The 25,205-nt window shown below is 44.5% G+C and overlaps 2 protein-coding genes across 2 annotated transcripts; both read left to right on the top strand.

Annotated features, from left to right (window-relative positions):
• Window positions 1–2,392: 2,392 nt before the first annotated feature.
• On the top strand, window positions 2,393–7,808 carry LOC149285621 (transmembrane protease serine 9-like). The gene is made up of 10 exons (XM_089495108.1): window positions 2,393–2,432; window positions 3,592–3,793; window positions 4,114–4,385; window positions 4,602–4,771; window positions 4,930–5,161; window positions 5,443–5,493; window positions 5,584–5,794; window positions 6,186–6,457; window positions 6,848–7,017; window positions 7,527–7,808. The coding sequence occupies exons 1-10, from the start codon at window positions 2,393–2,395 to the stop codon at window positions 7,806–7,808; spliced, it is 1,902 nt and encodes a 633-aa protein (XP_089351234.1).
• Window positions 7,809–8,013: 205 nt separating this feature from the next.
• LOC149285620 (transmembrane protease serine 9-like) lies at window positions 8,014–23,549 on the top strand. The gene is made up of 10 exons (XM_089495107.1): window positions 8,014–8,065; window positions 8,210–8,390; window positions 8,782–9,053; window positions 9,444–9,613; window positions 10,115–10,288; window positions 14,239–14,266; window positions 20,032–20,239; window positions 20,359–20,630; window positions 21,370–21,539; window positions 23,310–23,549. Exons 1-10 carry the CDS (start codon window positions 8,014–8,016, stop codon window positions 23,547–23,549), a joined length of 1,767 nt encoding a protein of 588 aa, XP_089351233.1.
• The last annotated feature ends 1,656 nt before the right edge of the window (window positions 23,550–25,205 follow it).

Here is a 25,205-nt window from a genome sequence, read left to right as displayed (position 1 = left end):
AAACGCTCTGCTTTCGAGGATAGAGGTATAGAAGCTTTCGCTCTGGCAGTCTATTATCAGTCTATAACATTTTGTTATCTAAAAATATATTTTTATTTGTGTTTCTGTTAATTGTTTCTTGAAAATGAATAAGTACATTTTAAAAAGCCTCCAAAAATATTAAGAATTTGGAAGAGACAAAGGGGAGAACGCTAAAAATATGCCTTAAAAGTAACATAAATCTGCAGTAACGAGTGGCTGGAAGTGACTGTCACTGACTTCATTCTGAGAAGGAACCGGTCAAAGTGAAAAATAATAATAACAATTTCTTGAATTTCCACATTACTGAGATGTTTGTCTTATTTATAGAGAGAATGTTCAGTACAAAGACAATGAGAACCCACAGAACCATAGAAACCCAGAACCTGCCCGTCTAGTCTGCTTGTTTTTTTAGGACCCAAGAAACAAGATTTTCACCAAGAAATGAATCCCAACAAGAATCGCTTGGATGAAAAAGATGTTAGAAGGAGATCATGATCTAAAACCGGACGCCATCTTATGAACACTTGGCGGGACTCCTCTTCTATCATCCGCAGAGGCTGCCATAGCCTCGTCTTCACTACATACATTTCTAAAATGTAAAACAAATGTATAAAAGGGTATAGAGACTGGGGTGACACGTATAAACAATATCCACGACCCCAACCGTTACAGCAGGAGGGACATCTACGAAGCCGGTGGTGCTGGAGGCAGCATTGACCCCCGGCGGGTGTGATGTGATGGCTCAGACAGACCATCGGCAGTCCGACCCCGAGGTCGCCCGGATGTTTTTGAAACTCTGCCAAGCCATGGTGACCTTCAAAACAGAAAGAGGAGTACGGGCAGCGTTCATGAGATTTAACAGCCGCCCGGACAGCAGCCCTAACTTTAAATGTAAAAAACAAAGTGATGCGCTAGTAAAAAAGAAAGATATAATAAACACATGTGCCGGGGCTGCGTGTCGTAAAACCAGACCTCACCACTGATTTAGTGACAGAGAAAATGAGAAGGAACAATAAATAACGCGCACTGTGTGTGGCGGCTGATCCACACGTGTGAGTGAATAATAAAACATACACAACAAGTCTGGGAAGCCCTGGAAGAGACTCAAATACATCCAAATATATGAAAAAAACAGAACACAAACACCATAAAGTGTAGTAAGAAGGTCAATGAGATCTAGATACTGTCTTCTCATAACTCTAACTGTGTATATTTATAGGGTTCAAGGTCCGTTGGCGAAGCGACAATAACTTTAATGACTGTAAAAGTTACGACGATTCCAAAAAATTCAAATAAAACCCAGGAGACCTTCCATTAACTCCAACAGCAGAGAGGGGAGCTTACATTATAGGGGTGTGGCTGGAGGAGGGGCTTTATGTCACTTTCTGCCCTATTATCGGGGCTTTTAGGGCTGTAGAACCCTGCGATACCCTCATACCCAGCAAACATTCCGACCTTCTAGAAAAGAGGGGCATCAGGGGGGAGAGAGGGGCAACAAGGTGGTGGGATAGAAGAGATGGGGAGAGAAGAGAGAGAAAGGGTGGAAGAGAAGAGATAGGGGAGAGAAGAGAGAGAAAGGGGATAGGAGAGAAGAGCTAGGGAGAGAAGAGAGCGATACATAAAGGGGTTTAACAAGGATAGGAGGGACGTTCATTTCAAAGGGGGAGAAATGGGCTAAAAAAGTGCAAGCAAAGAGATAAAGGGAATATGAGAAACAGTCCGTGTTATCGTTAGAATATTTCTTGGCCTGGAATGAGTTACCGCTGTAGATTTAATAACCCTAAACGAGGTTCATCGATGTGTTATAATACAACGATGGATCTGCGATAATAGAACGGGATCTGTTCGTTACTGACTTGTATCGGCTCGGAATGTTGGAAAGATCCGGCCTCGACATCTCGCCCTGTGACTGTAAGCACAACCGGTCATGGGTGGAAGGTTTGGACTCACATGGCCAACGGTTTCTTAGTCGGTGACAGCTCAGGGAAATCTTTGGGCTATTTCGGTAATAAGGTTGTAAAGAAACAAGCTCAAAGCGTTATTTGCATATCACACATAACTGGGTTTAAGAAAACAAGGGAAATACTTGAAGGTCTTCCACCCACACGGAAGGTGAAGCTCCAGTCGCCAGCAGTATCTTTCAGGTGCATTTCTCACCTCAGAGATTTAAAGAGACCATCAATGAACCGCCAAGTCTAAGCCGCCTACGACGGTTTATGTGGAACGTCGATGGGAGGACGTCTGTAGCCAAAGAAGAAGAAGACAACACAAGAGAGATACAAAGACTCAACGAGAGCCGCGAGCAAAACTCTTGGGATCTCCCCCTCCGAGACCTGCGGAGCGCAGAGACTCCAGGATTCAGAAAGTGGAAATGAGGATTCCCGTAGCCGCGCTGGTCTTACTGCTCACAGGTAAGCGGCGTGGCGGCCAGCGAGGCAGCGGGACCTGGTTCTCTTCAAAAACAATATTTATGATCCTTCAGATCGGCTCAGATTTATTGGCATAGCACGTGAGGGAGCGCGAGTCTAAGCGGCTTCTCTTATCATTTAAAAAAAAATACTAAAGAAAGTGAAACAAAAACTTATACGCGTGTCTTAATTTGTAAAAAAAATTTACTTTTTTAAACTGCAGCATCCGCGCTCTCCCTCATTCTTCTAACATTAAACTGCAGCCGCCGCGCTCTCCCCCATTCTCCTAACATTAAACTGCAGCATCCGCGCTCTCCCTCATTCTCCTAACATTAAACTGTAGCATCCGCGCTCTCCCTCATTCTTCTAACATTAAACTGCAGCCGCCGCGCTCTCCCCCATTCTACTAACATTAAACTGCAGCCGCCGCGCTCTCCCTCATTCTTCTAACATTAAACTGCAGCCACCGCGCTCTCCCCCATTCTTCTAACATTAAACTGCAGCCACCGCGCTCCCCCCCATTCTTCTAACATTAAACTGCAGCCGCCGCGCTCTCCCCCCATTCTACTAACATTAAACTGCAGCCGCCGCGCTCTCCCTCATTCTTCTAACATTAAACTGCAGCCACCGCGCTCCCCCCCATTCTTCTAACATTAAACTGCAGCCGCCGCGCTCTCCCCCCATTCTACTAACATTAAACTGCAGCCGCCGCGCTCTCCCCCATTCCTCTAACATTAAACTGCAGCCGCCGCGCTCCCCCCCATTCTTCTAACATTAAACTGCAGCCGCCGCGCTCTCCCCATTCTCCTAACATTAAACTGCAGCCGCCGCACTCTCCCCCATTCTTCTAACATTAAACTGCAGCCGCCGCACTCTCCCCCATTCTTCTAACGTTAAACTGCAGCTGCCGCGCTCTCCTCCATTCCTCTGATTAAACCACATTAACCTCAAAACTCAATCTTGAAATCAGGTAATCCTGGTTAGGTACGCTTTTGGGGCAATGCAATGATACGAAAGCTAAAAGTCTGATTCATGACAAATACTCCTCTATTTCTAGAGACCGTACGGAATTTTCTCAAACACTCGCTGGAGATCATTTTCCATGATGTAAAGAGTATTTTTTTTATTTTTCATTTCTGTGTTTCCTCCATTTCTCCTCCAGTCCGTCCCTCCAGCACTCAGCCTAATGCCACCCATTATGCGTGTGGCACCCCGGTAGTCACCGCTCGCATCGTCGGGGGTACAGATGCCGTGTACGGGGAGTGGCCGTGGCAGATAGGAATCCAGGAACGGGGTAACGTTATTTGTGGAGGATCCCTGATCAACCAACAATGGGTTCTCAGCGCCGCTCATTGCTTCCCCAGGTGAGTAACAAGTATCAGAGTAACAAGGAAGCCATTGCAGCTCAACAGTCTCTACGACATACACGGTCAAAGTAAAATATATAGTATAGAAATATAATAATCTCTAGAATCTGATAATATCGGCAGAGGATGGGAACAGGGTCTGTCTGATGCTCACACGTTTTACTCAACAAATCACTGCTAACAAAAATGTACAATAAGAAAGAGTATGGATGACATTTTATATATAGATTATATTATTATGTATTATATCGATAGTCTTATATAGATCAAGAATTCAGACACAGACTTAAGATGTGCTTTTTTAATCTATTTTTCAGTTCTCCCGACCCACGGAATTATATGATCCTGTTGGGAATGCACCAGCTCGGAGGGCCAAACACTCATGGAATTTCCATTTCGGTGCAAGAAATCATAACTCACCCCAATTATATTACGACTGGCAGCAGAGGGGACATTGCTCTGGTGAAGCTGAGCTCTCCTGTGAATTACACCAACTATATCCTGCCCATCTGTCTGCCGGACTCATCGGTCACCTTCCCGTGCGGCTTGGAGTGCTGGGTAACCGGCTGGGGGAATATTGCCTCTGGAGGTAAATCCCAAAGTATATTTGGGATTTGGTTCCTCCTGTGTTAGAAAGGTTACAGGAGAAAAAATGTAGGATAATACTTGATATAGAGACAATTTCAATGAGGCTCCCCTCCTAATTATTGAGTTTCAGCCACATCTATTGCCAAAAGGAGTATAAAATAGAGCCCATAGGCAGCAAGATTTATATTGCCCCACTTTTGTTTTCTTCACTCTTCAGTGAGTCTGCCGTACCCTCAAACCCTCCAGAAAGTGATGACCCCATTGATTGACCACGAAAGGTGCGACCAGATGTACCGCGAGGGCTACGCATCTAGCAACTCCAGCGTCATCATCCAGGAGGAGAAGATATGTTCTGGCTACAAAGAGGGACAGAAGGACTCCTGCCAGGTAGGTCAAAACTGGAATCAGGTCTTCTTAAAGAACTCTGCCTCCATCTGGTTAATCTTACGCAGACAGTCTCTGACCTGACATTTCTTATAGGGGGCACAGACCGGGACCGGACACGTTATGGAGCTATTGATGGCTAATAGATGTTTGTCTTGTAGGGAGACTCCGGGGGTCCCTTGGTGTGTAAGGTGAATGGCACCTGGTTCCAGGCTGGGATTGTAAGTTGGGGTGAAGGATGTGCTTTGCCAAACCGCCCCGGGGTTTACACCCTGGTAACAGCCTACAAGTCATGGATTGAGATGTATGTGCCGGGGATAACGTTCAACAAGCTGACAAACATCCCTAAGCCAAGCAATTCCTGTGACACCGACATTGGGACAAACAGCACAGGTGAGAGGGATATACTGACACCCCAAAGACAGATGGGCTGCAAATACTGATGTCTGAAGAACGGGTAAGGGCACCTACTGATACCCCAAGCATAGGAAAGAGGAAGATACTGTGACCTGAAACATAGGTGAGGGGTATATACTAATATCCTAGGAAAAGGTAAAGGGGAGATAATAACATCCCAAAAACATGGGAGGGCAGATACGGCTTTCCCAATCCAGTGAGGGGTAAATACTTTGATTTACTACTTGTGTAATGTTCTGTCTCTTACTTTTTTCCAGTGTCTCCCCCAGTCTCTGTCTCCACCAGATCCACTAAAGCCACAAGTACAGGTGAGGGGCAGATACTGATACCGAAAAGCACAAGTGAGGGGCAGCTGTATATACACGTCTAATGTGACGTATCTGACTCTTCTTTCTCAGTTTTTCCACCCCGCTCTTACTCCACCGCATCCATGGCACCTCCGTCGGTGTGTGGCATCCCTGTGGTCTCTGGTCGGATAGTCGGGGGTTCGGATTCTGTTTATGGAGAGTGGCCCTGGCAGATCAGTTTATATAATAGAGGATCCCATCTTTGTGGGGGGTCCCTCATCTCTCCTCGGTGGGTTCTGACGGCCGCTCATTGCTTTAGAAGGTGAGTCCAAGTATCAGATGCCACATTGGTGGGAACTCGGGTATCACAAGCTGAGACAATAACGGTGAGAGGTGAAGAGGAGAGGAAGAGTTACTGGGAAGGGAGACTCGGAAGGTGAGGAAATATGAGAACCAGGAGAGAGCAGAGTCACGGAGTCAAGAAGAAGAGGTTGGCCCATGGTGTGAAAAGTAACAGAAGGCTCCAGAAGGATTAGCAGAGAGCAGCGACCTTGGGATTTGGGCAAACTGTTGGTCACTCTAGTAGGAGCATCTCTAGTTGTATCTGTTTTTCTCAGATCGGCTTCATGAGATTGTCTTACATGTGAGTGAACTTAGGAAAAAAAAATAAAGGAACGAGTCTTCGTGTATTTCCGCTTTTGTCTATTTTTCAGTTCTCCCAACCCACTGAATTATATGATCCTGTTGGGAATGCACCAGCTCGGAAGGCCAAACACTCATGGAATTTCCATTTCGGTGCAAGAAATCATAACTCACCCCAATTATATTACGACTGGCAGCAGAGGGGACATTGCTCTGGTGAAGCTGAGCTCTCCTGTGAATTACACCAACTATATCCTGCCCATTTGTCTGCCGGACTCATCGGTCACCTTCCCGTGCGGCTTGGAGTGCTGGGTAACCGGCTGGGGGAATATTGACTCTGGAGGTAAATCCCAAATTATGGGATTTCGTTTTGCTCTACATTGTAGGGTTATGGTGAAAAAACAAAGTTTGCAGGGGAAAATTATCCAAAAATGGAGTGATATTCGCTCAGGAAAAATTATGGCGTCTATGGTCAAAGTTCATACCTTTTATTGTGTGAACACAGAAAAATATATGTTTCATACACTTTCAGGACCTCAGAGGTCTCTTCTTCAGAGAGAAAAAATGAATGGTGTAGCCTCTAAAGCCGTATGTGTCAAGAGACATCACCCAATGGTCTGTAACCAGTTGTCACGATTAAACTGTAGATCCCAAACTCACGTTACGTCTAAAACCCTGAAGAGGCAGCCATACGAGATTTACATTAACCTGTTTTATGTCCGTTAATAATCAGTGAGTCTGCCATATCCGCGAACCCTCCAGAAAGTGATGACCCCATTGATTGACCACAAAAGGTGCGACCAGATGTACCACGTGGACTCCTCATCTAGCAGCTCCTACGTCATCGTCCAGGAGGAGAAGATATGTTCTGGCTACAAAGAGGGACAGAAGGACTCCTGCCAGGTACTTCACGTAAAAGCTCATTATTACGGCTATCCGCCCAGCAGGTATCGATTAACGACCAAAAATTAATTGCTCCAACAGGTTGTGGGTGGGATGGGTTTTCCAGAAAGTACCGCAGCCACTTGCCTTTTAGGAGATACGAATTAGTTAGAAAAAAGTTTCCAGTTTGAAAATAAGGATAGAGATAGCGGAAGAAAAAGAGCTAAATCTTGGGAGAGATTTCCTCCAGTTCTCACTTAATGTCATAGAAACGGAGGTTTCTTCCCAGTAAATTCTATCAGATATTTTTCAAACAGACAGAAAAAAAGAATTGGGGCAAATAGCATTAAAATCAGCTATAATGTACCCTATATTTGTCCAAATACATAAGACCCCCATTTTGGGTGACGTAGGAAGCAACCGTATCCCACAGTAACCAGCTTGACTACATGGAGGGAATGCGCTCAGAATGTGGCACACACCGGACACGTTATGGAGCTATTGATGGCTAATAGACGTTTGTCTTGTAGGGAGACTCCGGGGGTCCCTTGGTGTGTAAGGTGAATGGCACCTGGTTCCAGGCTGGGATTGTAAGTTGGGGTGAAGGATGTGCTTTGCCAAACCGCCCCGGGGTTTACACCCTGGTGACCGCCTACAAGTCATGGATTGAGATGTATGTGCCGGGGATAACGTTCAACAAGCTGACAAACATCCCTAAGCCAAGCAATTCCTGTGACACCGACATTGGGACAAACAGCACAGGTGAGAGGGATATACTGACACCCCAAAGACAGATGGGCTGCAAATACTGACGTCTGAAGAACGGGTAAGGGCACCTACTGATACCCCAAGCATAGGAAAGAGGAAGATACTGTGACCTGAAACATAGGTGAGGGGTATATACTAATATCCTAGGAAAAGGTAAAGGGGAGATAATAACATCCCAAAAACATGGGAGGGCAGATACGGCTTTCCCAATCCAGTGAGGGGTAAATACTTTGATTTACTACTTGTGTAATGTTCTGTCTCTTACTTTTTCCAGTGTCTCCCCCAGTCTCTGTCTCCACCAGATCCACTAAAGCCACAAGTACAGGTGAGGGGCAGATACTGATACCGAAAAGCACAAGTGAGGGGCAGCTGTATATACACGTCTAATGTGCCGTATCTGACTCTTCTTTCTCAGTTTTTCCACCCCGCTCTTACTCCACCGCATCCATGGCACCTCCGTCGGTGTGTGGCATCCCTGTGGTCTCTGGTCGGATAGTCGGGGGTTCGGATTCTGTTTATGGAGAGTGGCCCTGGCAGATCAGTTTATATAATAGAGGATCCCATCTTTGTGGGGGGTCCCTCATCTCTCCTCGGTGGGTTCTGACGGCCGCTCATTGCTTTAGAAGGTGAGTCCAAGTATCAGATGCCACATTGGTGGGAACTCGGGTATCACAAGCTGAGACAATAACGGTGAGAGGTGAAGAGGAGAGGAAGAGTTACTGGGAAGGGAGACTCGGAAGGTGAGGAAATATGAGAACCAGGAGAGAGCAGAGTCACGGAGTCAAGAAGAAGAGGTTGGCCCATGGTGTGAAAAGTAACAGAAGGCTCCAGAAGGATTAGCAGAGAGCAGCGACCTTGGGATTTGGGCAAACTGTTGGTCACTCTAGTAGGAGCATCTCTAGTTGGATCTGTTTTTCTCAGATCGGCTTCATGAGATGGTCTTACATGTGAGTGAACTTAGGAAAAAAAAATAAAGGAACGAGTCTTCATGTATTTCCGCTTTTGTCTATTTTTCAGTTCTACCGACCCACTGAATTATATGATCCTGTTGGGAATGCACCAGCTCGGAAGGCCAAACACTCATGGAATTTCCATTTCGGTGCAAGAAATCATAACTCACCCCAATTATATTACGACTGGCAGCAGAGGGGACATTGCTCTGGTGAAGCTGAGCTCTCCTGTGAATTACACCAACTATATCCTGCCCATCTGTCTGCCGGACTCATCGGTCACCTTCCCGTGCGGCTTGGAGTGCTGGGTAACCGGCTGGGGGAATATTGCCTCTGGAGGTAAATCCCAAATTATGGGATTTCGTTTTGCTCTACATTGTAGGGTTATGGTGAAAAAACAAAGTTTGCAGGGGAAAATTATCCAAAAATGGAGTGATATTCGCTCAGGAAAAATTATGGCGTCTATGGTCAAAGTTCATACCTTTTATTGTGTGAACACAGAAAAATATATGTTTCATACACTTTCAGGACCTCAGAGGTCTCTTCTTCAGAGAGAAAAAATGAATGGTGTAGCCTCTAAAGCCATATGTGTCAAGAGACATCACCCAATGGTCTGTAACCAGTTGTCACGATTAAACTGTAGATCCCAAACTCACGTTACGTCTAAAACCCTGAAGAGGCAGCCATACGAGATTTACATTAACCTGTTTTATGTCCGTTAATAATCAGTGAGTCTGCCATATCCGCGAACCCTCCAGAAAGTGATGACCCCATTGATTGACCACAAAAGGTGCGACCAGATGTACCACGTGGACTCCTCATCTAGCAGCTCCTACGTCATCGTCCAGGAGGAGAAGATATGTTCTGGCTACAAAGAGGGACAGAAGGACTCCTGCCAGGTACTTCACGTAAAAGCTCATTATTACGGATATCCGCCCAGCAGGTATCGATTAACGACCAAAAATATTAATTGCTCCAACAGGTTGTGGGTGGGATGGGTTTTCCAGAAAGTACCGCAGCCACTTGCCTTTTAGGAGATACGAATTAGTTAGAAAAAAGTTTCCAGTTTGAAAATAAGGATAGAGATAGCGGAAGAAAAAGAGCTAAATCTTGGGAGAGATTTCCTCCAGTTCTCACTTAATGTCATAGAAACGGATGTTTCTTCCCAGTAAATTCTATCAGATATTTTTCAAACAGACAGAAAAAAAGAATTGGGGCAAAGCTAAAATCAGCTATAATGTACCCTATATTTGTCCAAATACATAAGACCCCCATTTTGGGTGACGTAGGAAGCAACCCACGGTAACCAGCTTGACTACATGGAGGGAATGCGCTCAGAATGTGGCACACACCGGACACGTTATGGAGCTATTGATGGCTAATAGACGTTTGTCTTGTAGGGAGACTCCGGGGGTCCCTTGGTGTGTAAGGTGAAAGGCGCCTGGTTCCAGGTTGGGATTGTAAGTTGGGGTGAAGGATGTGCTTTGCCAAACCGCCCCGGGGTTTACACCCTGGTGACCGCCTACAAGTCATGGATCAAGATGTACGTCCCGGAGCTAACGTTTACCAATCTGGTGAATATACCAAAACCAAGCACCCCGTGTGCCAACGGCACCTCCTCGGACCCCAACGCGGGGAGCATCTCTTCCACATCTTGGAAAATTGTTCTTTTCTGTATTTTGATGTGCAGTCTCCTCTAGAATGATATCCTGATTCATAATTCAATGGAATCTGTATATTTCATTTTTAATATTAAAAATTCAGTGCGTTACGTAAATTATGGGAATTTTTATTGGGATTTTCTTGCTTTCGTGGATTTTCAGGGCCTTTCAACTCAAAAGCCGCGCCCGCAGCAGTTCTCTTTCTTGAAGCTATTGTTCAACCCCAAAAATATCCAGAAATTGTGGCCCAGGGCGGACTGGGGTTGCGCAGCGCTGCCATCCTGCATTTTCATTCCACTCGGTAAATTAGTGCTGATGCAGTAACCGTTTTGTGCCAGCAGATGGCAACAGTACCGCGGGTAAAAGGAGATAACAGGTTTTAGGAGCAGAGACTTAGACAGCGTCGGAGCTCAGTAGTCTCCTTTTCGGATGCTTATTATTATTATATTTTATTTATATAGCGCCAACAGTAGTAGTCAAGATGGAAAATGAGTGAATGAAGCAGAGTTTTTGTGGCGGGTGAGGAATGGGCGGATGCAAGAGATTGTTTTTAGTTGCAGGCGGCACGATCTGGCAAGGGGCTGAATGTGAGGGATGAAGGAGAGGTTAGAATCAAGGATGACAGATTAGACAGATATGAGGAGATCCAGAAGAGAGCTGTATCTCGAATGCCTGTAAAAGCAAGTGAGCCAAGAAAGTGATCAACAAAATCAAAAGCAGCCGAGAGACCCAGGAGTATGAGAAGGAGACGTGAGCTTTCGCTTTGGCAGACAGTAAGACGTTGGAGACCGTCGTTAGAGCCGTTTCAGGAAGGTTATGAGGTTCTACACGGCCTTCTATGGCCCCTAAAAGACACTTTGAGGTAGTGAGGAAATATATGGCCAAATACCGTGACAGAAACGGTGCACCTACCTTCCCTCCAATATTTCCTGTCACAGAGACATAATGTGCACCGACCTTCCCTCCCTCCAATATTTCCTGTCACAGAAACATAATGTGCACCTACCTTCCCCCCAATATTTCCTGTCACAGAAACATAATGTGCACCTACCTTCCCCCCAATATTTCCTGTCACAGAAACATAATGTGCACCCCCCAATATTTCCTGTCACAGAAACATAATGTGCACCCCCCAATATTTCCTGTCACAGAAACATAATGTGCACCCCCCAATATTTCCTGTCACAGAAATATAATGTGCAGACCCCCAATATTTCCTGTCACAGAAACATAATGCGCACCTACCCCCCCAATATTTCCTGTCACAGAAACATAATGTGCACCTACCCCCCAATATTTCCTGTCACAGAAAAATAATGCGCACCCACCCCCCCAATATTTCCTGTCACAGAAACATAATGTGCACCTACCCCCCAAATATTTCCTGTCACAGAAACATAATGTGCACCTACCCCCCCCAATATTTCCTGTCACAGAAACATAATGTGCACCTACCCCCCCCAATATTTCCTGTCACAGAAACATAATGTGCACCCCCCAATATTTCCTGTCACAGAAACATAATGTGCACCTAACCCCCCCAATATTTCCTGTCACAGAAACATAATGTGCACCCCCCCAATATTTCCTGTCACAGAAACATAATGTGCACCTACCTTCCCCCCAATATTTCCTGTCACAGAAACATAATGCGCACCCACCCCCCCAATATTTCCTGTCATAGAAACATAATGTGCACCTACCTCCCCCCAATATTTCCTGTCACAGAAACATAATGTGCACCTACCCCCCCAATATTTCCTGTCACAGAAACATAATGCGCACCTACCTTCCCTACCCCCCAATATTTCCTGTCACAGAAACATAATGTGCACCTACCCCCCCCCCCAATATTTCCTGTCACAGAAACATAATGTGCACCTACCTACCCCCCCAATATTTCCTGTCACAGAAACATAATGTGCACCTACCTTCCCTCCCCCCCAATCTTTCCTGTCGCAGAAACATAATGTGCACCTACCTCAGTTCACTTTTATCAGTGCAGGCAGGAGTTGGCACATAAGGCTTTTTCCTCCGAGTCCACAGGCAGTGAGCTTGCGCAAGCCGGCTGGTCTGCGGATGCTGCCAGACTCCAGAGCGCTGGGGGAAGTGATGTTATGAAATTAAACTTCCCCCTAGCGCTCAGCCTCCGCCAATCACGCTGTTGCGGCACGTAGCGCTGCGCTAAAGACAGGGCGGCAGAAGGGGGGGGCTCTAATGGGTGCTCCCCCTCCTGCCAATCACCGGTCTGCCCTGCAAAAAATACCGGCCATTGAATTGCCGGTATTTTTAATATACCAATACCGGCAGGGTGCTCTAAATACCAGCTGTGCCAGTGAAATACCATCCAGGTGACAACCATATAGGTGGGCCGCAGTGATGTTTGATGACATCATACCTGGGAACTTAATGGCTCCGGGATGCGAACAGGAAGTCTTGCTGAGGTGGGTGGGCGGTCCCACTGGGGTCGGGGAACACACAGTCGTTTTTACTGGGAAATGGGCAGGGAGTAGGGCCGCCGCTCCTGCGATCCAGAGCTTTCTGGGGGCGAAACCCAGAGAGTTCCCATGAATGGACATTATTAACCCCTTCTCACCCACTAAACAAGCAGGATCTGCAGGAATTACCCCACTTAGGGGCTGGAGAGTCAATCTGTATTAAAGACTCATCGATATCAAACTAAATCACAAGCTCTTTTTACCTTCACGGACCCCCGACGCATAAACACAATACTTATCCCGGCGCGCTTCACCTTCCTCCCCGCCAGCCATCTATAAACACTGGTTCCAAGCAGTGCTCCTGTTACCGGGAAGTCGCTAACCGTCATGGTAGTTACTCGTGTAAAAGGCGTGTGCTGTATTGCAGATGTCACCAGCCCGGTCTAGAGACACCCTGAACCTGGATTATTAACTGGTTATTATGGGGCTGGGTACATGTCCTTTCCCCCCACAAATTTAACTGCCCCAGCAAAAGGAAATGGCGTCTGGTTGAAGATGGAATCCTTACTCAAAGGTTATTGGGACAATATAAAGACACACATGCTTTTGAGCCTCAGAGGTCTCTTCTTCAGGTGGAATCAGAGGAGACTTCTGAGGTCATGAATGATGACTCTGGAGACGGGGATACATTTTTAATTGTTTCTTCCATCTGAGGAAGAGACCTCTAAGGTCCTGCAAGTTATGAAGGACAACTCTGGAGTCAAACATCATTTTTTTTTTAATCTGAAGAAGAGACCTCTGAGGTCCTGAATAGCTTGTGTTTTTTTCCAAGTGCAAGGGGCAGATACGGAGGGCAAAACGGGGGAATGGCCAGGGTGCGGTAACTTTCTTCTTGGCAGAAAGCTGTCCTGTTTTTACCCAAAGTGCTGCCTCAGCAGGCGGGACGGCGGATTCCCAAGTCTCGTGGCCTGGCGCTGAATCTGTGAGTCACAAAAGCATCATTTATTGGCTCCATTATTCCAGAGGGCATTGTCTTGCAAGAAATGACTTCATTATCTAGTGATTATTATCCCTGGCGCGGCCCGTAATTAACATCCCTGCAAAGTATTTCCTAATCCAACAGTTTCACTCATAGTCCACCCGCTGGGGCAACAAAATCCGGATGTACGTGAGTCGGGAAGCTATGCGTGGCATGCGAGGGGTTAACTGGCGCTATTTGCATATCACATGATGCCGTAATCTGGGTGACCTTTTGTTCGTCGTATAAACAATGGCCCTGCAGACAGTGCACTGAGCCGCGTGTGTCACCCGTGTGACGTCACATCGCCCGTGCCGGAGCGTGTTACACATTATCTCACGTGTGGACGACACGCCTCGCCCTGGAACATTGCGATGTTTCCTGTTTTCCTAAACTTTGACCTACAGAATGATGACATCACGCCTTCGACACGCGGTAACACAATAACCGACATTTCCTTTATGCCGGAAAAAAAGGCACGCAAAAGGAAAAATCTCCGGCGCGCAAACCCAAACCTGCAGATATATACATTAAACACATTAAATAATATACATTAAACATATTAAATAAATACATATACATTAAACTCAATAATATACATATACATTAAATAATATACATTAAACACGTTAAATTATATACGTTAAACATATTAAATAAATACATACACATTAAACACATTAAATAATATACGTTAAACATATTTAGTAATATATATTAAACATATTAAAAAAAATACATACACATTAAACACATTAAATAATATACGTTAAACATATTTAGTAATATATGTTAAACATATTAAAAAAAATACATACACATTAAACACATTAAATAATATATGTTAAACATATTTAGTAATATAAATTAAACATATTAACAAAAATACAAACACATTAAATAATATGCGTTAAACATATTAAGTAATATACATTAAACATATTAAATAAATACATACACATTAAACACATTAAATAATATACGTTAAACCTATTAAGTAATATACATTAAACATATTAAAAAAAATACATACACATTAAACACATTAAATAATATGCATTAAACATATTAAGTAATATACATTAAACATATTAAATAAATACATACACATTAAACACATTAAATAATATACGTTAAACATATTAAGTAATATACATTAAACATATTAAATAAATGCATACACATTAAAAACATTAAATAATATATGTTAAACATATTAAGTAATATACATTAAACATATTAAATAAATACATACATATTAAACACATTAAATAATATGCATTAAACATATTAAGTAATATACATTAAACATATTAAATAAATACATACACATTAAACACATTAAATAATATGCGTTAAACATATTAAGTAATATACATTAAACATATTAAATAAATACATACACATAAAACATTAAATAATATGCGTTAAACATATTAAATAAATACATAAACATGAAACACATTAAATAATATACGTTAAACAAATTAAGTAATATACATTAAACATATTAAATACCGTAATATACATTAAATAATATACATTAAACACATTAAATAATATACATTAAATATATTAAATAAATACATATACATTAAACACATTAAATAATATACGTTAAACATATTAAATAAATACATATACATTAAACACCTTAATAAATACATATACATTAAATAATATACATATACATTAAACACATTAAATAATATACATTAAATAATATACATTAAATACAGTAAATAATATACATATACATTAAATAATATACATTAAACACATTAATACATATACATTATACACATTAAATAATACATATACAGTAAACACAATAAATAATACAAATACATTAGATAATTCATATACATTATACACATTAAATAATACATGTACATTATACACATTATATAATACAAATACAATAAATAATGCAAATATATTATACATATTAAATAATACATAAACATTATACACAAAAAATATTACAAATACATTAAATAATACATATACATTAAATAATACATATACATTACACATTATATGCATTAAATAATACATATACAGTAAACTTATTCTACAATACATGTACATTATACATTAAATAAACACGAGGCCTTAGGGCTGTATTTTGACCACCTGTCACGTCACGGCACCCCATGGGAGGTGAGAAAATGCCGTGTTACTCCGCAAACATCAAAGCAGCCAAAAGGGTGTCTGTGATAAGGAATGCAAACCTACTAACGGCTTTCAGGCACTGTTCCGGGTAACTGCCCTACAGTCTCAATTCTGTGGGCAGTGGGGAGCATGGGCTGGTTGGGGAGCCCCTCCGATGTCCCCTGACTGGTCCAGGCAGTTGTAAAATCAGTGGAGGTCTGGACTGCTACCTCTATTGAAACCCCCATACGGGGTCAAAAGGTGGTTCCTTCACAAGAAGGCAGTTGGGTTCCTGCAAACCTTGTTTTGTTCTCTGGGAAACCCAGAAGTAGGTAGCAGAAGAAAAGTGCATGTCTGGCAGTTACTTTCCTAACGCGGTTCCGTCCGGATCAGATGGTCTCCAATGAAGTTTGACAAAGGTTTTAGCTGAGGACCACCTAGCAGCCTTCATAATGACAGAAACTTGAAGACTTTATAGAAGTGGCTGATGTGCACCCCATAAAGGACTATCCTCTAAGTACAGCAGTATCAAAACCAGCTGTACGGTATCCTTATAGTTGGATCGGCCTGTAAGGAGGGCGAGAGATAAAGGAGCTGACCTGGTCATTGATGGAGGATAGCTGTCCTCTCAAGATGAAACAGAATTAACTTATCTGTTTCTGTTCTCTCTGCTGAGACGATGATAGGGCCGATGCCAAAGAGACATTGTTTGGACTTTATTCCTTCCATATGAAGTCCTGTTGTCCATCTGGAAGGCTATCAATGATGAAGGGGGGAGACTAGTCTAGAACTGATTCTAGTTTTGGCCAGACATCCTTTACTGCCTTGCTCCCCATTCTGAAAAGGGATGCGCCTCTCGCAATGGACATGCTGAGAGTTGGCTTCAGAATTGGACAAGGATGAGGAAGAGTCGTATGGGAAAACACTTGTCTGTGGGGATCAAGTCCCATCGAGCTACTCTGCCTGCTGTGGAGGCAACTGGAGAAGAAGACAAGCTTACCAAATTGAAGTCTTCTGGATTTCCCTCTGGATGCAGAAGTCAGGCCAAAAGGGCTTCTTTTCCCTGGGTTTTACTAGAGATTTAAACTCAGATAAAGATCTTCTAGCCTTGTGTCGAGCCTTAAATTTCAGTTTTTAAAAGAGCCAAAGTGTAGGAGACGTTGAAGCCTTAGGGCCTGGATCAGCCAGACCTGCTGATTGTAACAGCCTGCACCTTCTCAGGGTAGAGATGTAATAAAAGGCCTGTCCTAACCAAAGAGTAGCCCTGCTATTATCTCTTACCATGTCCGGCTGAGAGGTTGTTAAGGAGGCACTGGGTAAACAATCCGCCGGATTATCCTCTTTCTCTGCCTACATTATAACATTATGGCTGTTGGGCCGAGTCCGCTAGCTTGTATTGAATATCGTGGTGTGAGTGGTCCAAAATATCAGCGGTTACTGGGGAAGTGCCCAAAATACAAATGAGTACAGGGTCTCGGGACTAGAAAGTGCCTCCATGTCTGGGACACGCAAGTGGAACCTCAAAACTTAGTCATCCTCTTTGACCAGGGGGACCAAAAGGCTTACTTGAGGAAGTCTTAGACCTCTGAATTAGGGTCCAGCACCCAGCTCACTGGCCAGAGCCTTTCAGATGTTACTGACCTGCCCTATCCATATAATTTGGCCCCTAGTCCCTTCAGATCTTACTGACCAGCCCTATCCATTTAATGTGGCCCCTGGGCCCTTCAGATGTTACTGACCAGCCATGTCCATATAACGAGACCCTGGGTCCAACCAACATGGCGGGGTGCATTCTCCTAGAACCTCGTATTGTTGAAGGACTCGGGCGCGTCTCTTCACTTCTCTTTTCCAGTCTGTTTTGTGAAACATCCAAGAGATTAAATACATAACAAGATCCAACATGCATCGGGGATCAAAGAGCTTCATGGCTTTAAGCCGTTTAAACGATAGAATGTAACATCTTATTATTATTTATTGTTTTATATAGCGGCATCTCAGGAGTTACAGAGTAAACCGGGAGACGAGGCAGTGAAATGGAGAGAAATCCCCCATTCCAGGCCATAGGACCTTCCTGATCCCGGCGACCCTTTGCCACCAATTTCTAACCGCAGCCATTTCCATGTGACTTGTGACATTATTACGGTGACATGTGTCGATGGGTGACAAACCATCATGTCACGGCGATGAATGCCTATCATACAGCATATTTACACCTTTGTTTATTTGATCTGAGGTGATCACATTCTGGGGCGGAATAACTGGTTCCACGGCATTCCCATTTAATGGGGTGACCTCATATCTTTCACTGGAACACCATTGATTGTCATGGACAGGTAGACAATAGATTCACGTTTCCTCAGTAGGCGAGGTGACAGCAGTTTAAAAAGTTCTCCGTGGCATCCACACCACGACTGGGACCAAACGTTTCTCCAGAGGAGCCACAAGGTCCACATTTCTCCAGAATGGAGATCCACAACGCCCTCTTCCTCCTGCTGCTTTCTGGTGAGAAGTTTTAATCAATATTTTTATTGTGAAGCGGCTCCTGAAGTTACCGACGTCGGGGTTAAATAAGTCTACGTGATAATGTTCTAGGCGGGGAGGCAGATGCATCAGACGCAGGAGACTCCATTCAACACCCCGTCTGAACCTTTAATGATGGTGGTGGGACGAAGCCCGGGCGGGGGGCAATTCATATAAAAATCGCTACATTGTAAACAACGAAAGACGACATTCCGCAATGTTTTTTTAGAATCCGGCACATGTTCAGAGAGGGTTAAACACAGATGTACAGGGGCCGTGTAACCCTTTCAGTGCCATATTCGTCAGCCTTAAAGCGTTTGAGCGGATGGCGGTATAGTTAGTCTTGTGCTTGTAGAGATTGTCCTAAAGAAAGCTTTTTTTACATTTATTTTTAATTATATATATATAGTTTTTTAATTAATATATTTAATTCAATATTTTAGAGATCGTCCTAAGAAAAGCCTTTTTTGAATTTTTTTTTTATTATTCTAATTATATTTTCAATTTTCTTTCTTTTAAAAAAAATTATTAATATATTTTATTCAATATTTTAGAGATCGTCCTAAATAAAGCTTGTTTTTTTTTTTCATTTTTTTATTAAAATATTTTATTCAGTGCTTCAATTTTTCATAATAGCGAACAGTCTTTTGTATCAACAGTCAATGCAAATATAAAAGATACAAAAACCCCAATTCATGCATTTCAATGCGCAAAGATTTTAAAAGGATTATTATTATAACGATTGTTGGCGTTTTTTTTATTTTTTTGTCTTTGATATTCCTGAAAGTTATTATTTCTCAACTAGTTAAGCCTCAGTATTCAGTCTCAATTGAACTGCTTGATACAAATTTACTTTATTCTACTGAGAGGGTAGTAGATAAGTGGAACGGCCTCCCCACAGAAGTGGTAGAGCCTAGAACAGCGTGGTAATTAAAACATGCACGGGATAGGCATATGGCATAATGGCAGAATTGCTCTACCCAAACATCATCTTTACTTAAATTGATTTTTTAAATAAAATTGCATATTTAATGTTTGAAAACTTGAATTTTAAATTATTAGAAAAATAGGCGATTTAAAAAAAAAAAAAAAATCTCAGATTTTGAACTCTCACCAGGTGCATAATTACTCCAAAAAGTTTATTTCCGACAATTTCTGATGGGGGGGGTGAAGTATTAGAGGCTGGCGGCCCCCTAAAGTAAGGCTGAGACTGTTCGAAATTCTCCAGTTTCTCCCAAATTGCCCCCAATGACCCGAAACGGCACATATTTTTTGCTGATAATACAGTAAACGTTTACAGGCAGTAAAGTTAGATTTTATTGGCATTCGGCACGTCACGCTATTATTAAGGCGGTTTATTATGTGCATGATGAGTAAGTGACACGTCAATGCCACGCCAAGGTCACGCCAAAGTAATAAGCGTAAAATAAGGTAAAATACTCCATTACGGTGAATCCCCAGCTGCGACGTGACATTTTTTTTTACCGATTTGGTTTTTCTTTATTTGTTTATTTTTTCTCCAATAGTCTCTCCGTCTCACTCGGTGAATGATACCCGAGCCAGCCCCATGGCGTGCGGATCCCCTTTGGTCTCCAATCGGATTGTCGGCGGTACGGATGCCGGGGAAGGAGCGTGGCCGTGGCAGATCAGTCTACGGTATAAAGGCTCCCACATTTGCGGGGGGAGCCTGATCTCCAATCAGTGGGTTGTGACGGCCGCTCACTGCTTTCAGTAGTAAGTATCTCTCTCCTGGAGAAATGGCTGGCCTCCAGAGCTGGAGGTCCTCCTTGAGTCCACCATGTTCCTCGCCGGGGATCTGGTCTCACGTCTGTCTGGGTCTCTCTGTTCTCCAGTTCCAAGTCTCCCTCAATGTACTCCGTGGTCATGGGGGTCCACCAGCTCTCCGTCACCAGCCCCAACCAAAAGTCGTCCAACGTGGAGCAACTAATTATCAATGATCAGTACCAGGGCACGGGCTCCTCGGGGGACATCGCACTCGTCAAAATGTCTATCGCGATCGAATACACCAACTTCATCCTTCCCGTCTGCATGCCCTCAGCTTCTATGACATTTGCCCCAGGGAGTAACTGCTGGGTAACCGGATGGGGCGATAAAGGTTACGGAGGTAAGAAAGGGTATCACCTGCCGCTAAGTAGAGGCGCCGGTTAGTAGCCCACGAACGTAGGAACCTCATGTTTATACCCCCTTGTTGCCCCGCTCATGTCTACAAGGGTATCTCTTCCATGTGGGGCTTTTGCCCTTCTTTTGGGTCATCAGCGAGTTTTGAACGTAATGTTCAGATTAATGTTCAGATGTTCAGTTTTTTTAGTCAGATTAACTCTAAAACAATAATTCTGGGATAAATCTATCCATTTTTAATTATAATTATTATTTTGTTATTTATTTCTTATTATTTTTTTAATGATTAATTAAAAATAATCCCCATTCATTATTTATTTATCCTTTTTATTTATTTATAATTTTTTTATTTGTAATGATTAACATTTATTTTTATTTCTTTTTTATTATTTATTTCTTTTTCATTATTTTTAATGATTAAATAAAAATGATGACTTTTTATTGATTAATTATTTTGTGATATCGTTGTCGTGCTGTTGTCGCTTCATTTGATGCACGATCCGCTCTGGTTTTATGGCAGACCTGATACTCTGTGCTGTACGCGTGTTTTTAATGGTTTTCAAGTTGTTTTAATAACCCTCTGGGTGGGATTAGAAGACACCAAACACGTTTCTGTAAAGACCTAGCTCCCTGCCTCGATATAGGGCTGGAGACGTGGCCCTGCGGACAATCTGTGGCCCCCTAACCAGCGATTAGCGTCTAACCGATAAACCATTCCCCCCCAGTGACGCTGCCGTACCCCCACACCCTGCAGCAGGTGATGCTGCCGCTGATCAGCAGAGACTCGTGTGACGCCATGTACCACGTCGGCTCCCAGGTCAGCCCCACCACGTCCATAATCCAGGCCGACCAGATCTGTGCCGGGTTCCAGCAGGGGCAAAGGGACTCCTGCCAGGTGAGTCGGGGCGCTTGTCACGGTTAGAAGGTACAAGCCGATGGTTTGGGGTAGGCTCTGCTCCCGTCGTGGGGGTTATTAGTCCCCTTTTTTTGGGCTCGTTAAGATATTTTTATTGGTTTTCATTTGATCCGAAAATGCAGCCGATTAACCGCGTGTCAAAAATGACAAGTCAGAGATTCGTAGAACAGTCACATTTCCTATAAAATGACGGAAGCTTTTTACTCACCTGTTGCTATGAGACGGGGGGCGTGCGGGCGCTGAGGTCAAGCCGTCTCGGTTTATGAGGGGTCTCAATACTGAGTATAAGGAAAAGCCGGGGGTCTCGATACGTATTATAAGGAGAGGCCGGGGGGTCTCGATACGTATTATAAGGAGAGGCCGGGGGGTCTCGATACGTATTATAAGGACAGGCTGGGGGGCTCGCTGCGTATTATAAGGAAAGGCCGGGGGTCTCGCTGCGTATTATAAGAAAAGGCCAGGGGTCTCGCTGCGTATTATAAGGAAAGGCCGGGGTCTCGCTACGTATTATAAGGAGAGGCCGGGGGTCTCGATACGGATTATAAGGAAAGGCCGGGGGTCTCGCTGCGTATTATAAGGAGAGGCCGGGGGTCTCGCTGCGTATTATAAGGAAAGGCCGGGGGTCTCGCTGCGTATTATAAGGAAAGGCCGGGGGTCTCGCTGCGTATTATAAGGAGAGGCCGGGGGTCTCGCTGCGTATTATAAGGAGAGGCCGGGGGTCTCGATACGGATTATAAGGAAAGGCCGGGGGTCTTGCTGCGTATTATAAGGAGAGGCCGGGGGTCTCGCTGCGTATTATAAGGAGAGGCCGGGGGTCTCGATACGGATTATAAGGAGAGGCCGGGGGTCTCGCTGCGTATTATAAGGAGAGGCCGGGGGTCTCGCTGCGTATTATAAGGAAAGGCCGGGGGTCTCGATATGTATTATAAGGAAAGGCCGGGAGTCTCGATAAGGATTATAAGGAGAGGCCGGGGGGTCTCGATACGTATTATAAGGAGAGGCCGGGGGGTCTCGATACGGATTATAAGGACAGGCTGGGGGGCTCGCTGCGTATTATAAGGAAAGGCCGGGGGTCTCGCTGCGTATTATAAGAAAAGGCCGGGGGTCTCGCTGCGTATTATAAGGAAAGGCCGGGGTCTCGCTACGTATTATAAGGAGAGGCCGGGGGTCTCGATACGGATTATAAGGAAAGGCCGGGGGTCTCGCTGCGTATTATAAGGAGAGGCCGGGGGTCTCGCTGCGTATTATAAGGAAAGGCCGGGGGTCTCGCTGCGTATTATAAGGAAAGGCCGGGGGTCTCGCTGCGTATTATAAGGAGAGGCCGGGGGTCTCGCTGCGTATTATAAGGAGAGGCCGGGGGTCTCGATACGGATTATAAGGAAAGGCCGGGGGTCTTGCTGCGTATTATAAGGAGAGGCCGGGGGTCTCGCTGCGTATTATAAGGAGAGGCCGGGGGTCTCGATACGGATTATAAGGAGAGGCCGGGGGTCTCGCTGCGTATTATAAGGAGAGGCCGGGGGTCTCGCTGCGTATTATAAGGAAAGGCCGGGGGTCTCGATATGTATTATAAGGAAAGGCCGGGAGTCTCGATAAGGATTATAAGGAGAGGCCGGGGGGTCTCGCTACGTATTATAAGGAGAGGCCGGGGGGTCTCGATACGGATTATAAGGGAAGGCCGGGGGTCTCGCTGCGTATTATGAGGAAAGGCTGAGGTTTTTGCTCGGCGCGTAACCCGTCTCTCTTCCGCAGGGTGACTCCGGAGGTCCGCTGGTCTGTGATGTCCAAGGAGTTTGGTACCAAGCCGGTATTGTGAGCTGGGGGGAGGAATGTGCCCTTGCCAACAGACCCGGGGTATATACTCTGGTATCTGCCTATAACTCATGGATCAGTTCGTATGGAGCCACCAACTACGTGACCCCGTCCTCCTCGCCCGCCGTGTCGGCCCCGTGGCTGCTCGTCCTGGGGGTCCTCGCGTTGCTTCTCCACTGACCTAAAACAAAAAGTCGACGAAGGAATAAAGAAAACGACTGAATTTCTCTGATTTCCCGTGAATGCCGCGTTAACATATTAAATACCCCCGAGGATGCCCTGGCTGCGGAGGTGGCAGAATGAACTGTTTGGGGCAGATGACGCCCATCCCATTGTTTGTTTCTCTGATCTGCGCTAATGTGTAGTGGAGATAAGGACCTGTTTCAGGGTGGGGTAGGTCTGGGCCAGTGATATCCACCTTAGATTGACACTCGGGGCATGGGGTAAAATGTCCAGGGGCCACAGTACCCTGAAGTGCTGCCTCCATTCTATATGCAAATAAAGGGTGTATTTAATATGCAGGGTTAGGGGCCCTGTATGGAAATAATATACGGCCTCCTCCCCCAGGGGCCCTGGCATACAGCTTGGGAAATATACAATGTCCCTTTAATCGCAAGGTTCAGCAGCATGCGCGGGGGATGCCCCGGGGGGCCGAGGACCCCCTGTATTAATCTATATCTTGTATAGATACCGGGTACTGCTGTACAGCGCCGCTGTGTATGTATCCTCTTCTCTGAGCCAATAGGACCGCATCCTTTCATCCTGGTACCAGCAGGGCTACTGCACCAGCCTAATGCACCGGGGCCCTCACCCAGGGGCCAACGGACGTCAGAGTTACTGGAGCTGAACATGCGCCACCTGCTTCCGACGGGTTTATTTATTTATTTGCTTTATAAAGGAGCTGATTTTTGTTAACTTGACTCAGTTTTTATTGATGAGGGTCATTAGAGCAAAGGCTTTCTATGTGTGGACTCCTGATTCCTCCCCGTCTGTCTCCTGAGATATACGGGAGACGCTTTACCTCCTCCGAGAGCGTTCCCCGATCATCCATCTATCTATCTATCCACCCCCCCTCCCTCCCCCTCTCCCACGTTGGGGTGGATTAGACGAGGTTCCCCAAAATGTTACCCCTTGTAATGTCCGCCCGCAGCCCGGCGACATTAGTCCTATTATAAGGAGGTCCATACCTTTATTCCCATTTTTAACGTCTTATTTCTCAGGATTTAGCAGAGTTTATCATACAGGCAGCGAGGAAATCATTTGATATAAATGGCAAGGCCCCTCTATCCGTGATGAATAATTGAGGGTAAAAAAAACAAAGGGACTTGAGAATTGTAAACCAAACTCTGTGTATTGAGTGTATATATAACACAAACAATAATCAATGCGAAGCCAAAAAAGCAGAGTTCATAAGTATTATGCCTGCCAATAAAGTGATATATTTAATAATATATATAAAATAATCATTTACAACATACCCGTGGGATACGGTCTCTCAGTAAGCGCCGTATTCCACCCCCCAAACTCGCAATCTCGCTATCTTATAGACTTTTATATATTGCATTAATCATGAAGAAATTAAAAAGTAAATATTTTATCATAAGCCTATAACAGTCCAGCCTGTGGACAGCAATTCGGGAGCAAGGCTGCTAATCAGCCCCAGCAGGAGCCTAATGTGACCTCTGAGTTATCCGTGACTGCTGCAGAAGCTGCAGCAGCGAATCCGCCTGAATTTTAATGTAAATAGCAGTCCTCGGCTGGGACCCAGATCCGGGTATTACTACCCCTGCATGCAGGGCCGGCCGAAGACTTAACGCCGCCTGGGGCGAAGTTTAA

Source organism: Sceloporus occidentalis, unplaced genomic scaffold, assembly GCF_023333645.1.
Source record: "Sceloporus occidentalis isolate IW3139 unplaced genomic scaffold, rSceOcc1.0.p SCAF_76, whole genome shotgun sequence".
Taxonomy (NCBI): Eukaryota; Metazoa; Chordata; class Lepidosauria; order Squamata; family Phrynosomatidae; genus Sceloporus; species Sceloporus occidentalis.
The sequence above is the reverse complement of the archived record's forward strand: the minus strand, read 5'-3'. Positions and strand labels throughout refer to the sequence as shown.

Excerpts from the sequence above, each read along its gene's own strand:
- LOC149285620 (XM_089495107.1), top strand. The coding sequence starts at position 8,014 with ATGTTCTGTCTCTTACTTTTTCCAGTGTCTCCCCCAGTCTCTGTCTCC. Across the intron at positions 9,054-9,443 it reads GGGGAATATTGCCTCTGGAG|TGAGTCTGCCATATCCGCGA; the intron begins GTAAATCCCAAA and ends GTTAATAATCAG. Across the intron at positions 14,267-20,031 it reads CATCACGCCTTCGACACGCG|TCTCTCCGTCTCACTCGGTG; the intron begins GTAACACAATAA and ends TTTCTCCAATAG.
- LOC149285621 (XM_089495108.1), top strand. The coding sequence starts at position 2,393 with ATGAGGATTCCCGTAGCCGCGCTGGTCTTACTGCTCACAG. Across the intron at positions 2,433-3,591 it reads GCTGGTCTTACTGCTCACAG|TCCGTCCCTCCAGCACTCAG; the intron begins GTAAGCGGCGTG and ends TTTCTCCTCCAG. Across the intron at positions 4,772-4,929 it reads GACAGAAGGACTCCTGCCAG|GGAGACTCCGGGGGTCCCTT; the intron begins GTAGGTCAAAAC and ends TTTGTCTTGTAG.